The 22,309-nt window shown below is 41.9% G+C and overlaps 1 protein-coding gene across 4 annotated transcripts in view; it reads left to right on the forward strand.

The window, feature by feature from the left end:
* The window catches only part of LOC139754812 (uncharacterized), a 218,887-nt gene that overhangs the window by 152,239 nt on the left and 44,339 nt on the right, over positions 1-22,309 (forward strand). For all 4 annotated transcript variants that reach the window (XM_071672651.1, XM_071672652.1, XM_071672653.1 and 1 more), the window contains 2 exons: positions 12,301-12,396; positions 14,423-14,567. In XM_071672651.1, the coding sequence (XP_071528752.1) occupies positions 12,301-12,396; positions 14,423-14,567 (241 nt within the window). The remainder of the gene's footprint in view (positions 1-12,300; positions 12,397-14,422; positions 14,568-22,309) is intronic.

Genomic DNA, 22,309 nt, shown 5'->3' on the forward strand with positions numbered 1-22,309 from the left:
AGGAGGGCAAAGAATAGAGTGAATTGGAGCGATGTGGTATACCGGGGTTGACATGCTGTCAGTGGATTGAATCAAGGCATGTGTATGGGGGTGAGTTGGGCCATTTCTTTCGTCTGTTTCCTTGCGCTACCTCACAAACGCAGGAGACAGCGACAAAGCAAAAAAATATATATATATATATATATATATATATATATATATATATATATATATATATATATATATATTCTTTTTCTTTTCTTTCAAATTATTCGCCATTTCCCGCGTTAGTGAGGTAGCGCCAAGAATAGAGGACTGGGCCTCTGAGGGAATATCCTCACCGAGCACCCCTCTCTGTTCCCTCTCTTGGAAAATTTAAAAAAAAAAAAGAGAGAGAGAGGGGAGGATCCCCCCCCCCCCCCAGTCCCCTTCCACAACATGCAGGGCGTACGTGGGAAGTATTCTTTCTCCGCCATCCCCAGGGATCTATCTATCTATTTATATATCTCATTTTTACGAAGGACTTGGCACTGTTTTCAGAAACAAGTAAATCATTCATGCCTCTCAGGTCACATTGTCATAAAAATCACTACAGCATATAAAATTATTGTAAACATGATACAGGAGCAGTAGTAAAAGATAGTAGGTAGAGCGATATAAATTTTCACCACAACAAATCATATCATAAAAAGAAAGATTGTTGAAAAGACCATAAGCATAAAATGGAATGAGGTCTCAGAAACGATGACCTACAGACAAACACAAAAGTAAACTGTAAGATATATGTATATATATTTTTTTTTTTTTTTTTTTTTTTTTTTTTTTTTTTTTTTTTTATACTTTGTCGCTGTCTCCCGCGTTTGCGAGGTAGCGCAAGGAAACAGACGAAAGAAATGGCCCAACCCCCCCCCCCATACACATGTACATACACACGTCCACACACGCAAATATACATACCTACACAGCTTTCCATGGTTTACCCCAGACGCTTCACATGCCTTGATTCAATCCACTGACAGCACGTCAAACCCTGTATACCACATCGCTCCAATTCACTCTATTCCTTGCCCTCCTTTCACCCTCCTGCATGTTCAGGCCCCGATCACACAAAATCTTTTTCACTCCATCTTTCCACCTCCAATTTGGTCTCCCTCTTCTCCTCGTTCCCTCCACCTCCGACACATATATCCTCTTGGTCAATCTTTCCTCACTCATTCTCTCCATGTGCCCAAACCATTTCAAAACACCCTCTTCTGCTCTCTCAACCACGCTCTTTTTATTTCCACACATCTCTCTTACCCTTACGTTACTTACTCGATCAAACCACCTCACACCACACATTGTCCTCAAACATCTCATTTCCAGCACATCCATCCTCCTGCGCACAACTCTATCCATAGCCCACGCCTCGCAACCATACAACATTGTTGGAACCACTATTCCTTCAAACATACCCATTTTTGCTTTCCGAGATAATGTTCTCGACTTCCACACATTTTTCAAGGCTCCCAAAATTTTCGCCCCCTCCCCCACCCTATGATCCACTTCCGCTTCCATGGTTCCATCCGCTGACAGATCCACTCCCAGATATCTAAAACACTTCACTTCCTCCAGTTTTTCTCCATTCAAACTCACCTCCCAATTGACTTGACCCTCAACCCTACTGTACCTAATAACCTTGCTCTTATATTTATTTATTTTATTGATTTTGCTTTGTGGCTGTCTCCCGCGTTAGTGAGGTAGCGCAAGGAAACAGACGAAAGAAATGGCACAACCCACCCACATACACATGTATATGCATACACATCCGCACATGCAAATATACATACCCATACATCTCAATGTACACATATATATACACACACAGACATATATATATATACACATGTACATAATTCATACTGTCTGCCTTTATCTATTTCCATCGTCACCTAGCCACACATGGAATAACAACCCCCTCCCCCCCTCATGTGTGCGAGGTAGCGTTAGGAAAAGACAACAAAGGCCCCATTCGTTCACACTCAGTCTCTAGCTGTTATGTAATAATGCACCGAATCCACAGTTCCCTTTCCACATCCAGGCCCCACACAACTTTCCATGGTTTACCCCAGACGCTTCACATGCCCTAGTTCAATCCATTGACAGCATGTCGACCCCGGTATACCACATCGTTCCAATTCAATATATTCCTTGCACGCTTTCACCCTCCTGCATGTTCAGGCCCCAATCACTCAAAATCTTTTTCACTCCATCTTTCCACCTCCAATTTGGTCTCCCACTTCTCCTCGTTCCCTCCACCTCTGACATATATATCCTCTTGGTCAATCTTTCCTCACTCATTCTCTCCATGTGACCAAACCATTTCAAAACACCCTCTTCTGCTTCACTTCTTCTGATTCACTTCCGCTTCCATGGTTCCATCCGCTGCCAGATCCACTCCCAGATATCTAAAACACTTTACTTCCTCCAGTTTTTCTCCATTCAAACTTACCTCCCAATTGACTTGACCCTCATCCCTACTGTACCTAATAACCTTGCTCTTATTCACATTTACTCTTAACTTTCTTCTTTCACACACTTTACCAAACTCAGTCACCAGCTTCTGCAGTTTCTCACATGAATCAGCCACCAGCGCTGTATCATCAGCGAACAACAACTGACTCACTTCCCAAGCTCTCTCATCCACAACAGACTTCATACTTGCCCCTCTTCCTACACGTACACATGCCTTACGTCTTCAATAAAAACTTTACCCTGCTTCAAACAACTTGCTTCCCACACCATATATTCTTAATAGCTTCCACAGAGCATCTCTATCAACTCTATCATATGCCTTCTCCAGATCCATAAATGCTACATACAAATCCATTTGTAGAATGGATATATATATGTATATTCTTTTTCTTTTCCTTTTAAACTATTCGCCATTTCCCGCGTTAGCGAGGTAGCGCTAAGAACAGAGGACTGGGCCTTTTTTGGAATATCCTCACCTGGCCCCCTCTGTTCCTTCTTTTGGAAAATTTAAAAAAAAAACGAGAGGGAAGGATTTCCAGCCCCCCGCTCCCTCCCCTTTTAGTCGCCTTCTACGACACACAGGGAATACGTGGGAAGTATTCTTAATCCCCTATCCCCAGGGATACATGTATATATATGTATGTGTATGTGTATGTATATTTATAAGTTGACATGTATATGTATATATATGTGCATGTATGGGCATTTATGTGTGTGTGTGTGTATTTTTATTTCTTTTTTTATTATACTTTGTCGCTGTCTCCCGCGTTTGGCAGGTAGTGCAAGGAAATTTAATGGACCAACCCACCCATAGACACATATATATACATACACGTCCACACACGCACATATACATACCTATACATCTCAGCGTATACATATGTATACACCACAGACATATACATATATACACATGTACATAATTCATACTGTCTGCCCTTATTTATTCCCGTCGCCACCCTGCCACACATAAAATTGCAACCCCATTCCCCAGCATGTGCGCGAGGTAGCGCTAGGAAAAGTCAACAAAGGCCACATTCATTCAAACTCAGTATGTAGCTGTCACATATAATGCCCCGAAACCACAGCTCCCTTTCCACATCCAGGCCCCCAAAACTTTCCATGGTGAACCCAAGACACTTCGCATGCCCTGGTTGAATCCACTGACAGCACGTCCACCCCGGTATACCACATCGTTCCAATTCACTCTATTCCTTGCACGCCTTTCACCCTCCTGCATGTTCAGGCCCCGATCACTCAGAATCTTTTTCACTCCATCTTTCCACCTCCAAATTGGTCTCCCACTTCTCCATGTGACCAAACCATTTCATCTTCCACAAAGCTTTCACCACCACTTCTCTCCTAACCAAACCATTTTCCCTGACCCTAACACTTCGCACACCTCCTCGACCAAAACACCCTACATCTGCCACTCTATCATCAAGCACATACAACAAACCTTCAAAATACTCACTCCAACTCCTTACTTCATTACCTGTTAACACTACCCTGCTTGCCCCCTTCACCGATGGTCCCATTTGTTCTTTTGTCTTACACACGTTATTTATCTCCTTCCAAAATATCTTTTTATTCTCCCTAATGTTCAATGATACTCCCTCACCCCAACTCTCATTTGCCTTCTTTTTCAACCCTTGCACCTTCCTCTTGACTGAGTGCCACTTTCTTTTATACATCTCCCAGTCATTTGCACTCCTTCCTTGTAAGTATCATCCAAATGCCTCTCTTTTCTCTTTCACTAACAACTTTACTACTTCAACACACCTTTCACCACCCTCTCTAATCTGCCGACCTCCCACCTGTCTCATGCCACATGCATCTTTTGCACATGCCATCACTGCTTCCCTGAATCTATCCGATTCCTCACCCACTCCCGTCACATCATTTGCTTTCACCTTTTGCCATTCTATACTCAATTTCTCTGGGTACTTCCTCATGCAAGCGTCCTTTCCAAACTCACTTACTCTCACCAAAACCTTCACTTCACAGTGAAGAGATATATGCACAATCACCATTGGAAAGAGAAAATAAGAGACAGCGAGTACTTTCATTTACTACATCCTCAGACATCAATATCTATGGCCAAATGCACTTAGGATTACTGCCAACATGGGACATATGTTTCCAGTTAATGAAAATTCAGGAACATCTATTTATCTATTCATATATCAATGCATCTATCAACTTTTTATTTATCAATTCATTAATTTACTTTTTTCATTTATCATTTTCTTATACCTGTTTGATACTACCCATCTTGAGTGAGACAGCACTTTACACAGTATGTGTTTAATATATTACAAACAAATGAAATTTAAATATGCATTAGGTAAACAAAACACCACTCTGTTAAGGTTACAATATCCTCAGATTAAAACCATGGCCCCTGTATTTCTAAAATCCATAACATTCCAAAACTTGAGCATTGTTGGTTTTAAAGATTATGGATTTTCAATAACAACTGTATACAACTTGTACTTCCTGGTTCACTTTAGCACATTTTAGTCCATTTCATCACTCTATTTGTGATATTTCTGGTGTGTTTGATGCACACTTACACACCAAACTGTCACATCATTGATTTTGATCTTCCACCTACAAAGCCAACTTTCTTTTTTTCTTTTTTACTTTTCTTTGAATTGATTCCTTATTTTTGAGGTAATCTTGATTGAAAGTGAACAAGATTGAATCAAAGAATTTCACGTTTGTTAGTGTTCTTCTTGACTGACTATACAGTGGATATATATATATATATATTATTTTTTTTTTTATTATACTTTGTCGCTGTCTCCCGCGTTTGCGAGGTAGCGCAAGGAAACAGACGAAAGAAATGGCCCAACCCCCCCATACACATGTATATACATACGTCCACACACACAAATATACATACCTACACAGCTTTCCATGGTTTACCCCAGACGCTTCACATGCCCTGATTCAATCCACTGACAGCACGTCAACCCCGGTATACCACATCGCTCCAATTCACTCTATTCCTTGCCCTCCTTTCACCCTCCTGCATGTTCAGGCCCTGATCACACAAAATCTTTTTCACTCCATCTTTCCACCTCCAATTTGGTCTCCCTCTTCTCCTCGTTCCCTCCACCTCCGACACATATATCCTCTTGGTCAATCTTTCCTCACTCATTCTCTCCATGTGCCCAAACCACTTCAAAACACCCTCTTCTGCTCTCTCAACCACGCTCTTTTTATTTCCACACATCTCTCTTACCCTTACGTTACTCACTCGATCAAACCACCTCACACCACATATTGTCCTCAAACATCTCATTTCCATCACATCCATCCTCCTGTGCACAACTCTATCCATAGCCCACGCCTCGCAACCATACAACATTGTTGGAACCACTATTCCTTCAAACATACCCATTTTTGCTTTCCGAGATAATGTTCTCGACTTCCACACATTCTTCAAGGCCCCCAGAATTTTCGCCCCTCCCCCACCCTATGATCCACTTCTGCTTCCATGGTTCCATCCGCTGCCAGATCCACTCCCAGATATCTAAAACACTTCACTTCCTCCAGTTTTTCTCCATTCAAACTCACCTCCCAGTTGACTTGACCCTCAACCCTACTGTACCTAATAACCTTGCTCTTATTCACATTTACTCTTAACTTTCTTCTTCCACACACTTTACCAAACTCAGTCACCAGCTTCTGCAGTTTCTCACATGAATCAGCCACCAGCGCTGTATCATCAGCGAACAACAACTGACTCACTTCCCAAGCTCTCTCATCCCCAACAGACTTCATACTTGCCCCTCTTTCCAAAACTCTTGCATTTACCTCCCTAACAACCCCATCCATAAACAAATTAAACAACCATGGAGACATCACACACCCCTGCCACAAACCTACATTCACTGAGAACCAATCACTTTCCTCTCTTCCTACACGTACACATGCCTTACATCCTCGATAAAAACTTTTCACTGCTTCTAACAACTTGCCTCCCACACCATACATTCTTAATACCTTCCACAGAGCATCTCTATCAACTCTATCATATGCCTTCTCCAGATCCATAAATGCTACATACAAATCCATTTGCTTTTCTAAGTATTTCTCACATACATTCTTCAAAGCAAACACCTGATCCACACATCCTCTACCACTTCTGAAACCACACTGCTCTTCCCCAATCTGATGCTCTGTACATGCCTTCACCCTCTCAATCAATACCCTCCCATATAATTTACCAGGAATACTCAACAAACTTATACCTCTGTAATTTGAGCACTCACTCTTATCCCCTTTGCCTTTGTACAATGGCACTATGCACGCATTCCGTCAATCCTCAGGCACCTCACCATGAGTCATACATACATTAAATAACCTTACCAACCAGTCAACAATACAGTCACCCCCTTTTTTAATAAATTCCACTGCAATACCATCCAAACCTGCTGCCTTGCCGGCTTTCATCTTCCGCAAAGCTTTCACTACCTCTTCTCTGTTTACCAAATCATTTTCCCTAACCCTCTCACTTTGCACACCACCTCGACCAAAACACCCTATATCTGCCACTCTATCATCAAACACATTCAACAAACCTTCAAAATACTCACTCCATCTCCTTCTCACATCACCACTACTTGTTATCACCTCCCCATTTGCGCCCTTCACTGAAGTTCCCATTTGCTCCCTTGTCTTACGCACTTTATTTACCTCCTTCCAGAACATCTTTTTATTCTCCCTAAAATTTAATGATACACTCTCACCCCAACTCTCATTTACCCTTTTTTTTTTTTTTCCGCTGTCTCCCGCGTTTGCGAGGTAGCGCAAGGAAACAGACGAAAGAAATGGCCCAACCCACCCCCATACACATGTATATACATACGTCCACACACGCAAATATACATACCTACACAGCTTTCCATGGTTTACCCCAGACGCTTCACATGCCTTGATTCAATCCACTGACAGCACGTCAACCCCGGTATACCACATCGCTCCAATTCACTCTATTCCTTGCCCTCCTTTCACCCTCCTGCATGTTCAGGCCCCGATCACACAAAATCTTTTTCACTCCATCTTTCCACCTCCAATTTGGTCTCCCTCCTCTCCTCGTTCCCTCCACCTCCGACACATATATCCTCTTGGTCAATCTTTCCTCACTCATTCTCTCCATGTGACCAAACCATTTCAAAACACCCTCTTCTGCTCTCTCAACCACGCTCTTTTTATTTCCACACATCTCTCTTACCCTTATGTTACTTACTGTACTCAGTCTCTCCTGGTACTTCCTGACACAAGTCTCCTTCCCAAGCTCACTTACTCTCACCACCCTCTTCACCTCAACATTCACTCTTCTTTTCTGAAAACCGATACAAATCTTCACCTTAGCCTCCACAAGATAATGATCAGACATCCCTCCAGTTGCACCTCTCAGCGCATTAACATCCAAAAGTCTCTCTTTTGCGCGCCTGTCAATTAACACGTAATCCAATAACGCTCTCTGGCCATCTCTCCTACTTACATGCGTATACTTATGTATATCTCGCTTTTTAAACCAGGTATTCCCAATCACCAGTACTTTTTCAGCACATAAATCTACAAGCTCTTCACCATTTCCATTTACAACACTGAACACCCCATGTATACCAATTATTCCCTCAACTGCCACATTACTCACCTTTGCATTCAAATCACCCATCGCTATAACCCGGTCTCGTGCATCAAAACCACTAACACTCATTCGGCTGCTCCCAAAACACTTGCCTCTCATGATCTTTCTTCTCATGCCCAGGTGCATATGCACCAATAATCACCCATCTCTCTCCATCAACTTTCAGTTTTACCCATATTAATCGAGAATTTACTTTCTTACATTCTATCACATACTCCCACAACTCCTGTTTCAGGAGTACTGCTACTCCTTCCCTTGCTCTTGTCCTCTCACTAACCCCTGACTTTACTCCCAAGACATTCCCAAACCACTCTTCCCCTTTACCCTTGAGCTTCGTTTCACTCAGAGCCAAAACATCCAGGTTCCTTTCCTCAAACATACTACCTATCTCTCCTTTTTTCACATCTTGGTTACATCCACACACATTTAGACACCCCAGTCTGAGCCTTCGAGGAGGATGAGCACTCCCCGCTTGACTCCTTCTTCTGTTTCCCAGGGAGTCACGCAGGGAGTAAGTGGAGTGGGGTAGGAATGGTATGTATTTAGGGAATCAATGATGGATTGCTCAAAAGATGCTTGTGGCATGAGAAGAGTGGGAGGTGGGTTGATTAGAAAAGGTAGTGAGTGGTGGGATGAAGAAGTAAGATTATTAGTGAAAGAGAAGAGAGAGGCATTTGGACGATTTTTGCAGGGAAAAAATGCAATTGGGTGGGAGATGTATAAAAGAAAGAGACAGGAGGTCAAGAGAAAGGTGCAAGAGGTGAAAAAGAGGGCAAATGAGAGTTGGGGTGAGAGAGTATCATTAGATTTTAGGGAGAATAAAAAGATGTTCTGGAAGGAGGTAAATAAAGTGCGTAAGACAAGGGAGCAAATGGGAACTTCAGTGAAGGGCGCAAATGGGGAGGTGATAACAAGTAGTGGTGATGTGAGAAGGAGATGGAGTGAGTATTTTGAAGGTTTCTTGAATGTGTTTGATGATAGAGTGGCAGATATAGGGTGTTTTGGTCGAGGTGGTGTGCAAAGTGAGAGGGTTAGGGAAAATGATTTGGTAAACAGTGAAGAGGTAGTAAAAGCTTTGCGGAAGATGAAAGCCGGCAAGGCAGCAGGTTTGGATGGTATTGCAGTGGAATTTATTAAAAAAGGGGGTGACTGTATTATTGACTGGTTGGTAAGGTTATTTAATGTATGTATGACTCATGGTGAGGTGCCTGAGGATTGGCGGAATGCGTGCATAGTGCCATTGTACAAAGGCAAAGGGGATAAGAGTGAGTGCTCAAATTACAGAGGTATAAGTTTGTTGAGTATTCCTGGTAAATTATATGGGAGGGTATTGATTGAGAGGGTGAAGGCATGTACAGAGCATCAGATTAGGGAAGAGCAGTGTGGTTTCAGAAGTGGTAGAGGATGTGTGGATCAGGTGTTTGCTTTGAAGATTGTATGTGAGAAATACTTAGAAAAGCAAATGGATTTGTATGTAGCATTTATGGATCTGGAGAAGGCATATGATAGAGTTGATAGAGATGCTCTGTGGAAGGTATTAAGAATATATGGTGTGGGAGGCAAGTTGTTAGAAGCAGTGAAAAGTTTTTATCGAGGATGTAAGGCATATGTACATGTAGGAAGAGAGGAAAGTGATTGGTTCTCAGTGAATGTAGGTTTGTGGCAGGGGTGTGTGATGTCTCCATGGTTGTTTGATTTGTTTATGGATGGGGTTGTTATGGAGGTGAATGCAAGAGTTTTGGAAAGAGGGGCAGGTATGATGTCTGTTGGGGATGAGAGAGCTTGGGAAGTGAGTCAGTTGTTGTTCGCTGATGATACAGCGCTGGTGGCTGATTCATGTGAGAAACTGCAGAAGCTGGTGACTGAGTTTGGTAAAGTGTGTGAAGTTAAGAGTAAATGTGAATAAGAGCAAGGTTATTAGGTACAGTAGGGTTGAGGGTCAAGTCAATTGGGAGGTAAGTTTGAATGGAGAAAAACTGGAGGAAGTAAAGTGTTTTAGATATCTGGGAGTGGATCTGGCAGCGGATGGAACCATGGAAGCGGAAGTGTATCATTGGGTGGGGGAGGGGGCGAAAATCCTGGGAGCCTTGAAGAATGTGTGGAAGTCGAGAACATTATCTCCGAAAGCAAAAATGGGTATGTTTGAAGGAATAGTGGTTCCAACAATGTTGTATGGTTGCGAGGCATGGGCTATGGATAGAGTTGTGCACAGGAGGATGGATGTGCTGGAAATGAGATGTTTGAGAACAATGTGTGGTGTGAGGTGGTTTGATTGAGTAAGTAACGTAAGGGTAAGAGAGATGTGTGGAAATAAAAAGAGTGTGGTTGAGAGAGCAGAAGAGGGTGTTTTGAAATGGTTTGGGCGCATGGAGAGAATGAGTGAGGAAAGATTGACCAAGAGGATATATGTGTCGGAGGTGGAGGGAACGAGGAGAAGTGGGAGACCAAATTGGAGGTGGAAAGATGGAGTGAAAAAGATTTTGTGTGATCGAGGCCTGAACATGCAGGAGGGTGAAAGGAGGGCAAGGAATAGAGTGAATTGGATCGATGTTGTATACCGGGGTTGACGTGCTGTCAGTGGATTGAATCATGGCATGTGAAGCGTCTGGGGTAAACCATGGAAAGCTGTGTAGGTAAGTATATTTGCGTGTGTGGACGTATATATATATACATTTGTATGGGGGTGGGTTGGGCCATTTCTTTCATCTGTTTCCTTGTGCTACCCCGCAAACACGGGAGACAGCGACAAAACAAAAAAAAAAAAAACTTCATGAAACACACATCTAGCTGTTAATGCTTATATAGGATACATGGTGCTGTACCAACAATTTTCTTTTAGCTTAGCTTTACTTTGTCATGAGTCAGACTTGCTCACTACCCCACTCGCTCATGTAACCCCTATAGTTTTATGATCATTGGAATAAAGAGATACTATAGTAATAAAGTACAGTCATGTCTGTGGCTGAAAAAACAAAGAAAATCCATATACCAAAGTGTTTTGTTAGATATAATTGAATGTTTCAAACATGTGTAAGTATGATAAATGACAGCATGAAAAATTATCCAAGAAATACCAGAATGACAGTTTATAACACTCAGACTCCCACAGTTGTATTCATGTGAGATGGTAGAAATTTTTTTTCCCATACTTGATCACTATTCCCCATGTTAGTGAGGTAGCATCAGGAATAGATAAAGAAAAGACACATTTGCTCACATCCATTTTCTAGTTTTCATGTGTATTGACCTGATACCACAGCTCCCCATCCACAACTAGACCCCATAGACCTTTCCATGATTTACCCCAGCTGTTTCACATGCCTGGGGTCAGTCCATTGGCAGCATGTCAACCCTTGTATACCACATTTTTCCAGTTCACTCTATCTTGTGCATGCATTTTGACCTTCTGTGTGCATGTTTTGGCCTCAGTCACCCAGAGCCTTTTCCATTCCATCCTTACATCTCCAATTTTGCCTCCCTCATCTCCTCTTTCCCTCTACTTCTTACACATATATCCTCTTTGTCAACCTATCTGTCTATCCCTAATGCCCATTCCATCTAGGATCTCGAATCATAGGGGTAGCCACAGCAAGAGTCACCACTTATCCATTTCCTTACATGCATCCCTCACATACACCATTCCATGTATTCTTCCATCATTTCTCTCCCTCCAGTACTCTTCTGCCATAATGCCCCATATCATATGCTTGTAAACTCCCCATCTTGTATTCTTTCCATGCCCAAACCACCTCAGAATATTGCATTTCACCCTTTCTACCACTATTCAGTTAGTACTGAGGCACTGTACATGTTTTTCACTGATCCTGAGGCATCTCGCCATGAACCATACATACTTTGAAAATCTTACTAACCACTCAGCAAATCACCCTTTTTCTTATATAGTTCAAGTGCGGTACCATTTAATCTTATGCAAGGCTTTCACCATAACTTCTTTCTTCACCAAACCATTTGCCATGACTTTCACTTTGAAACAAATACCCTACATCTGCCACCCATTCATCAGACATTCAACAATCCTTAAGATCACTCACCCCATATCTTCACCTTATAACTAGTTGCCTGCTACCACTTACCCGTTCTTATACTGATACTTTATACTAATCAGAAAAAACTTACAGGTTAGTGTGTGTGAAACCAGTGATAATGAAGAGAACCTCCAGTCTAATGCAAGAATCATGTCATATTTGAGAAGACATGTACCTAAGATGTTTCAGGTAAGTTACCCAATATTTTGTACATTGTTCAAAAAAAGAAAAAAAAGAAAAAATTCTTACCCCAAATATTTTCAAAGGCAATGTCTTGCTTGCATTTTGATACTTTGTCTTTTCACCTTTGACCTTGATTACTACCTGGGCAAAGAAGTATTCTAAGGTCATATTTTTGGTCCATCAGTCTTGATCTTAATGAGGCAAGGCTCTGATGAGGTGTTGCAGGAAGCAGGCATGCCTTTCAGGTGATTCCCACAGTTTTTGATTGGGTTTAGTTCAAGGGAGTTCCTACACCACTCCAGCAGTTGAATATTTTTCTGATAACCAGTTCATTACCTTTCTAACCTTGTGGCATAAAGTAATTACACCTGTAAATCTCATAAAAAAGGCAGCTTATTGTTCTCTAGCACCTTAAAGGACTGCTTTCCATTCATTTTAGAGTTTTTAGGTAAGAAGTACTGCCCTCAGCCCAACCCAGTGCACCACAAAAGTAACCCCACACTGTCACACTATTTTGGTGTTTCACCATTTACACTGTTAAATGAGAGTTGAACTGGCTGGCACCTGCTGGTCTCACTCTCCCCTGACTCAGCCACACACACACTCGGAGGAACTTCCATTGGAAAACATCTTACTCCATCACCTTACTCCACTGTTGCTCACGTCATTCTTGTATTGCTTTGCAAATGTTTGTCGTTTGCATTTCATTTTCTTTACAAGCAGAGGTTTGACAAGTGGCTTGTGAGATGGAATGTGAAAGTCCTTTTGCCAGCAGTGTTGAATGGCTCTTTGAGAGATATTTCTGAAGAAGTTTTGGGTGGCTTTTCATGAGTTTAGCAGCTGAAATGCAGGGCTGCTTCAATACTTCTAGTCTTACGAGGTTATCTGAAGATCTAGGGATGGGTTTTGGTGGTGGGATGACATTGTCGAGGAGACCACAAGTACTGGCAAGCTGCAGCCTGATTTTGCATTGTGAGCACCCAATGCACTTTGAAATCTCATATTTGCCTGCATTTTCTTGTTTTCAGGTGAGAATTCAGGTTGTCTTCTCTATAGAAAGTAAGAGCCAACCATCTTGAAGCACAGATGGAAGAAATAGTGCCCAAAAGTAAGTGGTAGCCAAAGGAGTAAAGAAAGAACATCCTCCCCTAATGATAGCCTGAGGTAAACTGAGGCGGGTTGCTGGCACTCAAACTGTTAGAAACACTAGTCTCCTCAACAAGATATTCAATTATTTCATTCTTGGAGGATAATATGCCTGTAATCACAACAGATTTTAGCCATTTATTGCTTTTGAAGATATATGGGGTGGACAAGGTTTTTTGCAGACATGTAGTTGCAATTATTAGATTGCTGGTCAGTGACTGGGTGGTAGTCTTTTTCCTTGAAAGTATTGTTATATAGAAATGCATTTAGGAGTGGGGCCTATGGGGCATAGGATCCCCTTTTGTAGAAAAAAGTGGTACTATGTTGAGTAAATGTAAGCAGGGGTGAAATAGTATGGAATTCCCCAACTGAAATTAACTTTTCATGTGCAGGGTATTGGAGAAGATGGTAGCCAAAAAATCTTGGTCCTACAGCTACTTATTCAGGAAAGTGAAGAATTTGTCCTCTTTTTCCATAATTTTTATTTTTTTATATTTCCATCAGGCTGTTGCATAGGTTAAACCATTTTTCTTCCCCAATACCTCAGAAATTGAAAAGCCATTCACACACCAGTGACTTAGATTGCCAATGAATTATAATGCAATGGTATCACCCATGTTTCGACTGTAAAACCTTTATCACAGCCTGCAGGACTTCTTGGACATTTTGGATTAATCTTATGTGGCAGTACCTAGGACAGCTACAGTAATTTAATCATACTCAAAATTCTATAAATGCTTATGAAGACTCAGGGAAGGTTAAGAGTATAAAGAGTATAGGTTAATAAAGTTGTAGATATTCAGAATGTATGGGGGAATTATTGAAGATGTAAAAATTAGGGATATGTATTTGAATATTTTTTCATAAGAATTTCTTTTTCTTCCAGAGTGCATTGTCACAGCTGAATTTGCAACAAGTTCAGTTGGTCTTAGATGAACTGTGTTGGCGTGAGCGATATGGTCACTGTGCTGCACAAGCATACATGAATATGATTGATCATATTACATATCTTACTGCACGAGAGGCTGAGAGTAAGTTTTGTCTAAATTTCAGGTAATGATAGGATTAGATATGAAGAGGCTGAGAGTAAGTTTTGTCTAAATTTCAGGTAATGATAGGTTTAGATATGGAAATTTACTTAATTGTTGAATGCTGGAGCTTTCAACCTTATTTATAGATTATTCCCTTAGCAGCCACATTACTCACCTCTGCATTTAAATCATCCTCACTAATATGCAATCTCTTGTCGCAAAACTGATGACACACTCACTCAGCTACTCCCAAAACGCCTGCACCTCAAGATCTTTCTTATGGTCAGGTGCATAAATTCTATGAATCCTTCGTCTCTTGCAGTCCATTTTTATTTTTACCCACATCAGTCAGGAACTTGCTTCCTTACACTCATTCACACGTTTTCATAACCCCATCTTCAGCAGACGTGCTCCCCTTTCCTTAGCTTTACCCAAACACCTACCACTGACTTCACTCCTGAAACATTTCCAGACCATTCTTTCTCTTTACCCTTGAGCTTTGCCTCACTCAGAACCAAAATACTGAGGTTCCTTTCCACAGACATGCTACCTGTCTCACCTTTCCTTTTATGGTTTATCTTGGATATTTCACATGCCCTGGTTTAGTCCATTGACAGAATGCCAATTCTCGTATAACACATCATTTCAAATCATTCTATCGTGCTCTTTTTTCACCTTCCTGTATGTTTATAGGCCCCGATCACTCAAAATCCTTTTCACTCCATCTATCCATCTCTAGTTTGGTTTCCCCTTTCTCTTTGTTCTTTCCACATCTGACACTCATATCAACTTAATCAGCTTTTCCTCACCACCTGTCTGTCTGTCTGTCTGTCAGTCTATCCATCCATCTATATTTATCTTTGATGCCTGTTCCTCTCTCAAACTCATTCCAGGGGTGGCCACAGCAGTATCCTCTCCATAGATAGTGAACTCCATTGCTGCTTCTTTGCAGTGGCCTGTTTAGCCTTTAGTGCCTCACCTATAACAGGCCACTGCAGAGGGCAAGTCTAGTGCAGTGTTTGTAGAGGCTCCTACTTAAAATTCTTACTGACTACTACTACCTAATGTTCCTACCTACTACTTCTTTCAATTGCTCCTACCATTTTACCAAAAGGCAGGGCTATTACATAGCACTCACCACATGAATATGATTGATCATATTACATATTACGCGAAAGAGAGACTTTTGGATGTTAATGTGCTGAGAGGTGCAACTGGAGGGATGTCTGATCATTATCGTGTGGAGGCTAAAGTGAAGATTTGTATGGGTTTTCAGAAAAGAAGAGTGAATGTTGGGGTGAAGAGGGTGGTGAGAGTAAGTGAGCTTGGGAAGGAGACTTGTGTGAGGAAATACCAGGAGAGGCTGAGTACAGAATGGAAAAAGGTGAGAACAATGGAAGTAAGGGGAGTAGGGGAGGAATGGGATGTATTTAGGGAATCAGTGATGGATTGCGCAAAAGATGCTTGTAGCATGAGAAGAGTGGGAGGTGGGTTGATTAGAAAGGGTAGTGAGTGGTGGGATGAAGTAAGATTATTAGTGAAAGAGAAGAGAGAGGCATTTGGACGATTTTTGCAGGGAAAAAATGCAGTTGAATGGGAGATGTATAAAAGAAAGAGACAGGAGGTCAAAAGAAAGGTGCAAGAGGTGAAAAAGAGGGCAAATGAGAGTTGGGGTGAGAGTATCATTAAATTTTAGGGAGAATAAAAAGATGTTCTGGAAGGAGGTAAATAAAGTGCGTAAGACAAGGGAGCAAATGGGAACTTCAGTGAAGGGCTCAAATGGGGAGGTGATAACAAGTAGTGGTGATGTGAGAAGGAGATGGAGTGAGTATTTTGAAGGTTTGTTGAATGTGTTTGATGATAGAGTGGCAGGTATAGGGTGTTTTGGTCGAGGTGGTGTGCAAAGTGAGAGGGTTAGGGAGAATGATTTGGTAAACAGAGAAGAGGTAGTAAAAGCTTTGCGGAAGATGAAAGCCGGCAAGGCAGCAGGTTTGGATGGTATTGCAGTGGAATTTATTAAAAAAGGGGGTGACTGTATTATTGACTGGTTGGTAAGGTTATTTAATGTATGTATGTATGTGAGTTTGAATGGAGAAAAACTGGAGGAAGTGAAGTGTTTTAGATATCTGGGAGTGGATCTGTCAGCGGATGGAACCATGGAAGCGGAAGTGGATCATAGGGTGGGGGAGGGGGCGAAAATTTTGGGAGCCTTGAAAAATGTGTGGAAGTCGAGAACATTATCTCGGAAAGCAAAAATGGGTATGTTTGAAGGAATAGTGGTTCCAACAATGTTGTATGGTTGCGAGGCGTGGGCTATGGATAGAGTTGTGCGCAGGAGGATGGATGTACTGGAAATGAGATGTTTGAGGACAATGTGTGGTGTGAGGTGGTTTGATCGAGTAAGTAACGTAAGGGTAAGAGAGATGTGTGGAAATAAAAAGAGCGTGGTTGAGAGAGCAGAAGAGGGTGTTTTGAAATGGTTTGGGCACATGGAGAGAATGAGTGAGGAAAGATTGACCAAGAGGATATATGTGTCGGAGGTGGAGGGAACGAGGAGAAGAGGGAGACCAAATTGGAGGTGGAAAGATGGAGTGATAAAGATTTTGTGTGATCGGGGCCTGAACATGCAGGAGGGTGAAAGGAGGGCAAGGAATAGAGTGAATTGGAGCGATGTGGTATACAGGGTTTGACGTGCTGTCAGTGGATTGAATCAAGGCATGTGAAGCGTCTGGGGTAAACCATGGAAAGCTGTGTAGGTATGTATATTTGCGTGTGTGGACGTGTGTATGTACATGTGTATGGGGGGGAGGGGCCATTTCTTTCGTCTGTTTCCTTGCGCTACCTCGCAAACGCGGGAGACAGCGACAAAGTATAAAGAAAAAAAAAAAAAAAAAAATGACTCATGGTGAGGTGCCTGAGGATTGGCGGAATGCGTGCATAGTGCCATTGTACAAAAGCAAAGGGGATAAGAGTGAGTGCTCAAATTACAGAGGTATAAGTTTGTTGAGTATTCCTGGTAAATTATATGGGAGGGTATTGATTGAGAGGGTGAAGGCATGTACAGAGCATCAGATTGAGGAAGAGCAGTGTGGTTTCAGAAGTGGTAGAGGATGTGTGGATCAGGTGTTTGCTTTGAAGAATGTATGTGAGAAATACGTAGAAAAGCAAATGGATTTGTATGTAGCATTTATGGATCTGGAGAAGGCATATGATAGAGTTGATAGAGATGCTCTGTGGAAGGTATTAAGAATATATGGTGTGGGAGGCAAGTTGTTAGAAGCAGTGAAAAGTTTTTATCGAGGATGTAAGGCATGTGTACGTGTAGGAAGAGAGGAAAGTGATTGGTTCTCAGTAAATGTAGGTTTGCGGCAGGGGTGTGTGATGTCTCCATGGTTGTTTAATTTGTTTATGGATGGGGTTGTTAGGGAGGTGAATGCAAGAGTTTTGGAAAGAGGGGCAAGTATGAAGTCTGTTGGGGATGAGAGAGCTTGGGAAGTGAGTCAGTTGTTGTTTGCTGATGATACAGCGCTGGTGGCTGATTCATGTGAGAAACTGCAGAAGCTGGTGACTGAGTTTGGTAAAGTGTGTGAAAGAAGAAAGTTAAGAGTAAATGTGAATAAGAGCAAGGTAATTAGGTACAGTAGGGTTGAGGGTCAAGTCAGTTGGGAGGTAAGTTTGAATGGAGAAAAACTGGAGGAAGTAAAGTGTTTTAGATATCTGGGTGTGGATCTGGCAGCGGATGGAACCATGGAAGTGGAAGTGTGTCATAGGGTGGGGGAGGGACCGAAAATCCTGGGAGCCTTGAAGAATGTATGGAAGTCGAGAACATTATCTTGGAAAGCAAAAATGGGTATGTTTGAAGGAATAGTGTTTCCAACAATGTTGTATGGTTGCGAGGCGTGGGCTATGGATAGAGTTGTGCGCAGGAGGATGGATGTGCTGAAAATGAGGTGTTTGAGGACAATGTGTGGTGTGAGGTGGTTTGATCGAGTAAGTAACGTAAGGGTAAGAGAGATGTGTGGAAATAAAAAGAGCGTAGTTGAGAGAGCAGAAGAGGGTGTTTTGAAATGGTTTGGGCACATGGAGAGAATGAGTGAGGAAAGATTGACCAAGAGGATATATGTGTCGGAGGTGGAGGGAACGAGGAGAAGTGGGAGACCAAATTGGAGGTGGAAAGATGGAGTGAAAAAGATTTTGTGTGATCGAGGCCTGAACATGCAGGAGGGTGAAAGGAGGGCAAGGAATAGAGTGAATTGGATCGATGTGGTATACCAGGGTTGACGTGCTGTCAGTGGATTGAATCAGGGCATGTGAAGCGTCTGGGGTAAACCATGGAAAGCTGTGTAGGTATGTATATTTGCGTGTGTGGACGTATGTATTTACATGTGTATGGGGGTGGGTTGGGCCATTTCTTTCATCTGTTTCCTTGTGCTACCTCGCAAATGCGGGAGACAGCGACAAAGCAAAAAAAAAAAAAAATATATATATTACATATCTTACAGCACGGGAGGCTGAGAGTAAGTTTTGTCTAAATTTCAGGTAATGGTAGGTTTAGATATGGAAATTTACTTCATTGTTGAATGCTGGAACTTTCAACCTTATTTATAGATTATACCCTTAGCTGCCTCATCACTCACCTTAGCATTTAAATCATCCATCGCTAATATGCAATCTCTTGTTGCAAAACTGATGACACACTCACTCAGCTACTCCCAAAACACCTGCACCTGAAGATCTTTCTTATAGTCAGGTGCATAAATTCTAAGAATTTTAAGTGTTATGTGTGACAAGGAGAGATTCTGTATTTGTGGACATTTTGCTAGGGGTTTACATGTGGGTGAGGCAGGAAGAAAAGACAGCTTCCTGGGTAGGAGTGCAACTTGACAAATTTAAATGAATTAAACAATCATGATGATATCACACACCCCTACTCCAGACCAACCTTCACTCCTACTCATACACTTACTTTACAGCTTTGATGAAAATTCCTCACTGCCTCTAGCAGCTATCATCCCACACAGTACATTCTTAAGACCTGCCACTAGGTATTTTAATTATACTGTCATATGCTTTCTCCAGACCTATAGATGCCACATACAAATCCATCTGTTTCTCAAACTATTTTGCATTCTTTAAAGTAAACACCTGATCCACACATCCTCTATCACTTCTGAAACTACATTACTCCTCCCCAATCTGGTGCTCTGTATGAGCCATAACCCTCTCAATCACTGCTCTCCCATACAACTTACCAGGCACAAATTTATACCTCTGTAGTTTGAACACTCACCTTTATCTCCATTGCCTTTATACAGTGGCACTGTACATGCACTCCAACGATCCTCAAGCACCTCACCATGATCCATCCATGCATACATTGAAAACCCTAACAAACCAGTCAACATCACAGTCACTCCTTAATAAATTCAGTTATAGTACCATCCACAACAACTACCTTGCCACATTTCATTTCACATAAAGCTGTCACCACTTCTCTCTTCACCAAACCACTCTCCACGACTCTATCACTTTGCATACAACCCCGTCTGCCACCCCATCATCAAACACATTCAGCAGTCTGTCAAAATACTCATCCCACATCCCCTACCCTTGATCACTACCTGTTTCCACTTCCCCTTTTGCCCCCTTCACAGATGTACCTGTTTGTTCTCTTGTTTGTTGCACATTATCAACCTCCTTCGAAAACTTCCACAATATATAATCCTATAATCCCTAATGTTTACTGATACTTGCTCACCTCAGCTTTCATTCACTCTCTTTTTCAGCCCCCGCACCTTCATCTTGAACTGCTTCTTTCTCTTATGCATCTCCCAGTCATTTGCACTCCCTCCTGATATATATTTAATGCATATATTTTTTTTCATTTGTGATCAGTTTCCTGTTTTAGTAAGGAATCACCAGGAAACATGAAGAAGGGCCACATCTGCTCTTACACCCACATATATATATATATATATATATATATATATATATATATATATATATATATATATATATGTCTGATCATTATCTTGTGGAGGCTAAGGTGAAGATTAGTATGGGTTTTCAGAAAAGAGGAGTGAATGTTGGGGTGAAGAAGGTGGTGAGAGTAAGTGAGCTTGGGAAGGAGACCTGTGTGGGGAAGTACCAGGAGAGACTGTGTACAGAATGGAAAAAGGTGAGAACAATGGAAGTAAGGGGAGTGGGGGAGGAATGGGATGTATTTAGGGAATCAGTGATGGATTGCGCAAAAGATGCTTGTGGCATGAGAAGAGTGGGAGGTGGGCTGTTTAGAAAGGGTAGTGAGTGGTGGGATGAAGAAGTAAGAGTATTAGTGAAAGAGAAGAGAGAGGCATTTGGACGATTTTTGCAGGGAAAAAATGCAATTGAGTGGGAGAAGTATAAAAGAAAGAGACAGGAGGTCAAGAGAAAGGTGCAAGAGGTGAAAAAAAGGGCAAATGAGAGTTGGGGTGAGAGACTATCAGTAAATTTTAGGGAGAATAAAAAGATGTTCTGGAAGGAGGTAAATAGGGTGCGTAAGACAAGGGAGCAAATGGGAACTTCAGTGAAGGGCGTAAATGGGGAGGTGATAACAAGTAGTGGTGATGTGAGAAGGAGATGGAATGAGTATTTTGAAGGTTTGTTGAATGTGTCTGATGACAGAGTGGCAGATATAGGGTGTTTTGGTCGAGGTGGTGTGCAAAGTGAGAGGGTTAGGGAAAATGATTTGGTAAACAGAGAAGAGGTAGTAAAAGCTTTGCGAAAGATGAAAGCCGGCAAGGCAGCAGGTTTGGATGGTATTGCAGTGGAATTTATTAAAAAAGGGGGTGACTGTATTGTTGACTGGTTGGTAAGGTTATTTAATGTATGTATGACTCATGGTGAGGTGCCTGAGGATTGGCGGAATGCGTGCATAGTGCCATTGTACAAAGGCAAAGGGGATAAGAGTGAGTGCTCAAATTACAGAGGTATAAGTTTGTTGAGTATTCCTGGTAAATTATATGGGAGGGTATTGATTGAGAGGGTGAAGGCATGTACAGAGCATCAGATTGAGGAAGAGCAGTGTGGTTTCAGAAGTGGTAGAGGATGTGTGGATCAGGTGTTTGCTTTGAAGAATGTATGTGAGAAATACGTAGAAAAGCAAATGGATTTGTATGTAGCATTTATGGATCTGGAGAAGGCATATGATAGAGTTGATAGAGATGCTCTGTGGAAGGTATTAAGAATATATGGTGTGGGAGGCAAGTTGTTAGAAGCAGTGAAAAGTTTTTATCGAGGATGTAAGGCATGTGTACGTGTAGGAAGAGAGGAAAGTGATTGGTTCTCAGTAAATGTAGGTTTGCGGCAGGGGTGTGTGATGTCTCCATGGTTGTTTAATATGTTTATGGATGGGGTTGTTAGGGAGGTGAATGCAAGAGTTTTGGAAAGAGGGGCAAGTATGAAGTCTGTTGGGGATGAGAGAGCTTGGGAAGTGAGTCAGTTGTTGTTTGCTGATGATACAGCGCTGGTGGCTGATTCATGTGAGAAACTGCAGAAGCTGGTGACTGAGTTTGGTAAAGTGTGTGAAAGAAGAAAGTTAAGAGTAAATGTGAATAAGAGCAAGGTAATTAGGTACAGTAGGGTTGAGGGTCAAGTCAGTTGGGAGGTAAGTTTGAATGGAGAAAAACTGGAGGAAGTAAAGTGTTTTAGATATCTGGGTGTGGATCTGGCAGCGGATGGAACCATGGAAGTGGAAGTGTGTC

This window comes from Panulirus ornatus, chromosome 17, assembly GCF_036320965.1.
Source record: "Panulirus ornatus isolate Po-2019 chromosome 17, ASM3632096v1, whole genome shotgun sequence".
Lineage (NCBI taxonomy): Eukaryota > Metazoa > Arthropoda > Malacostraca > Decapoda > Palinuridae > Panulirus > Panulirus ornatus.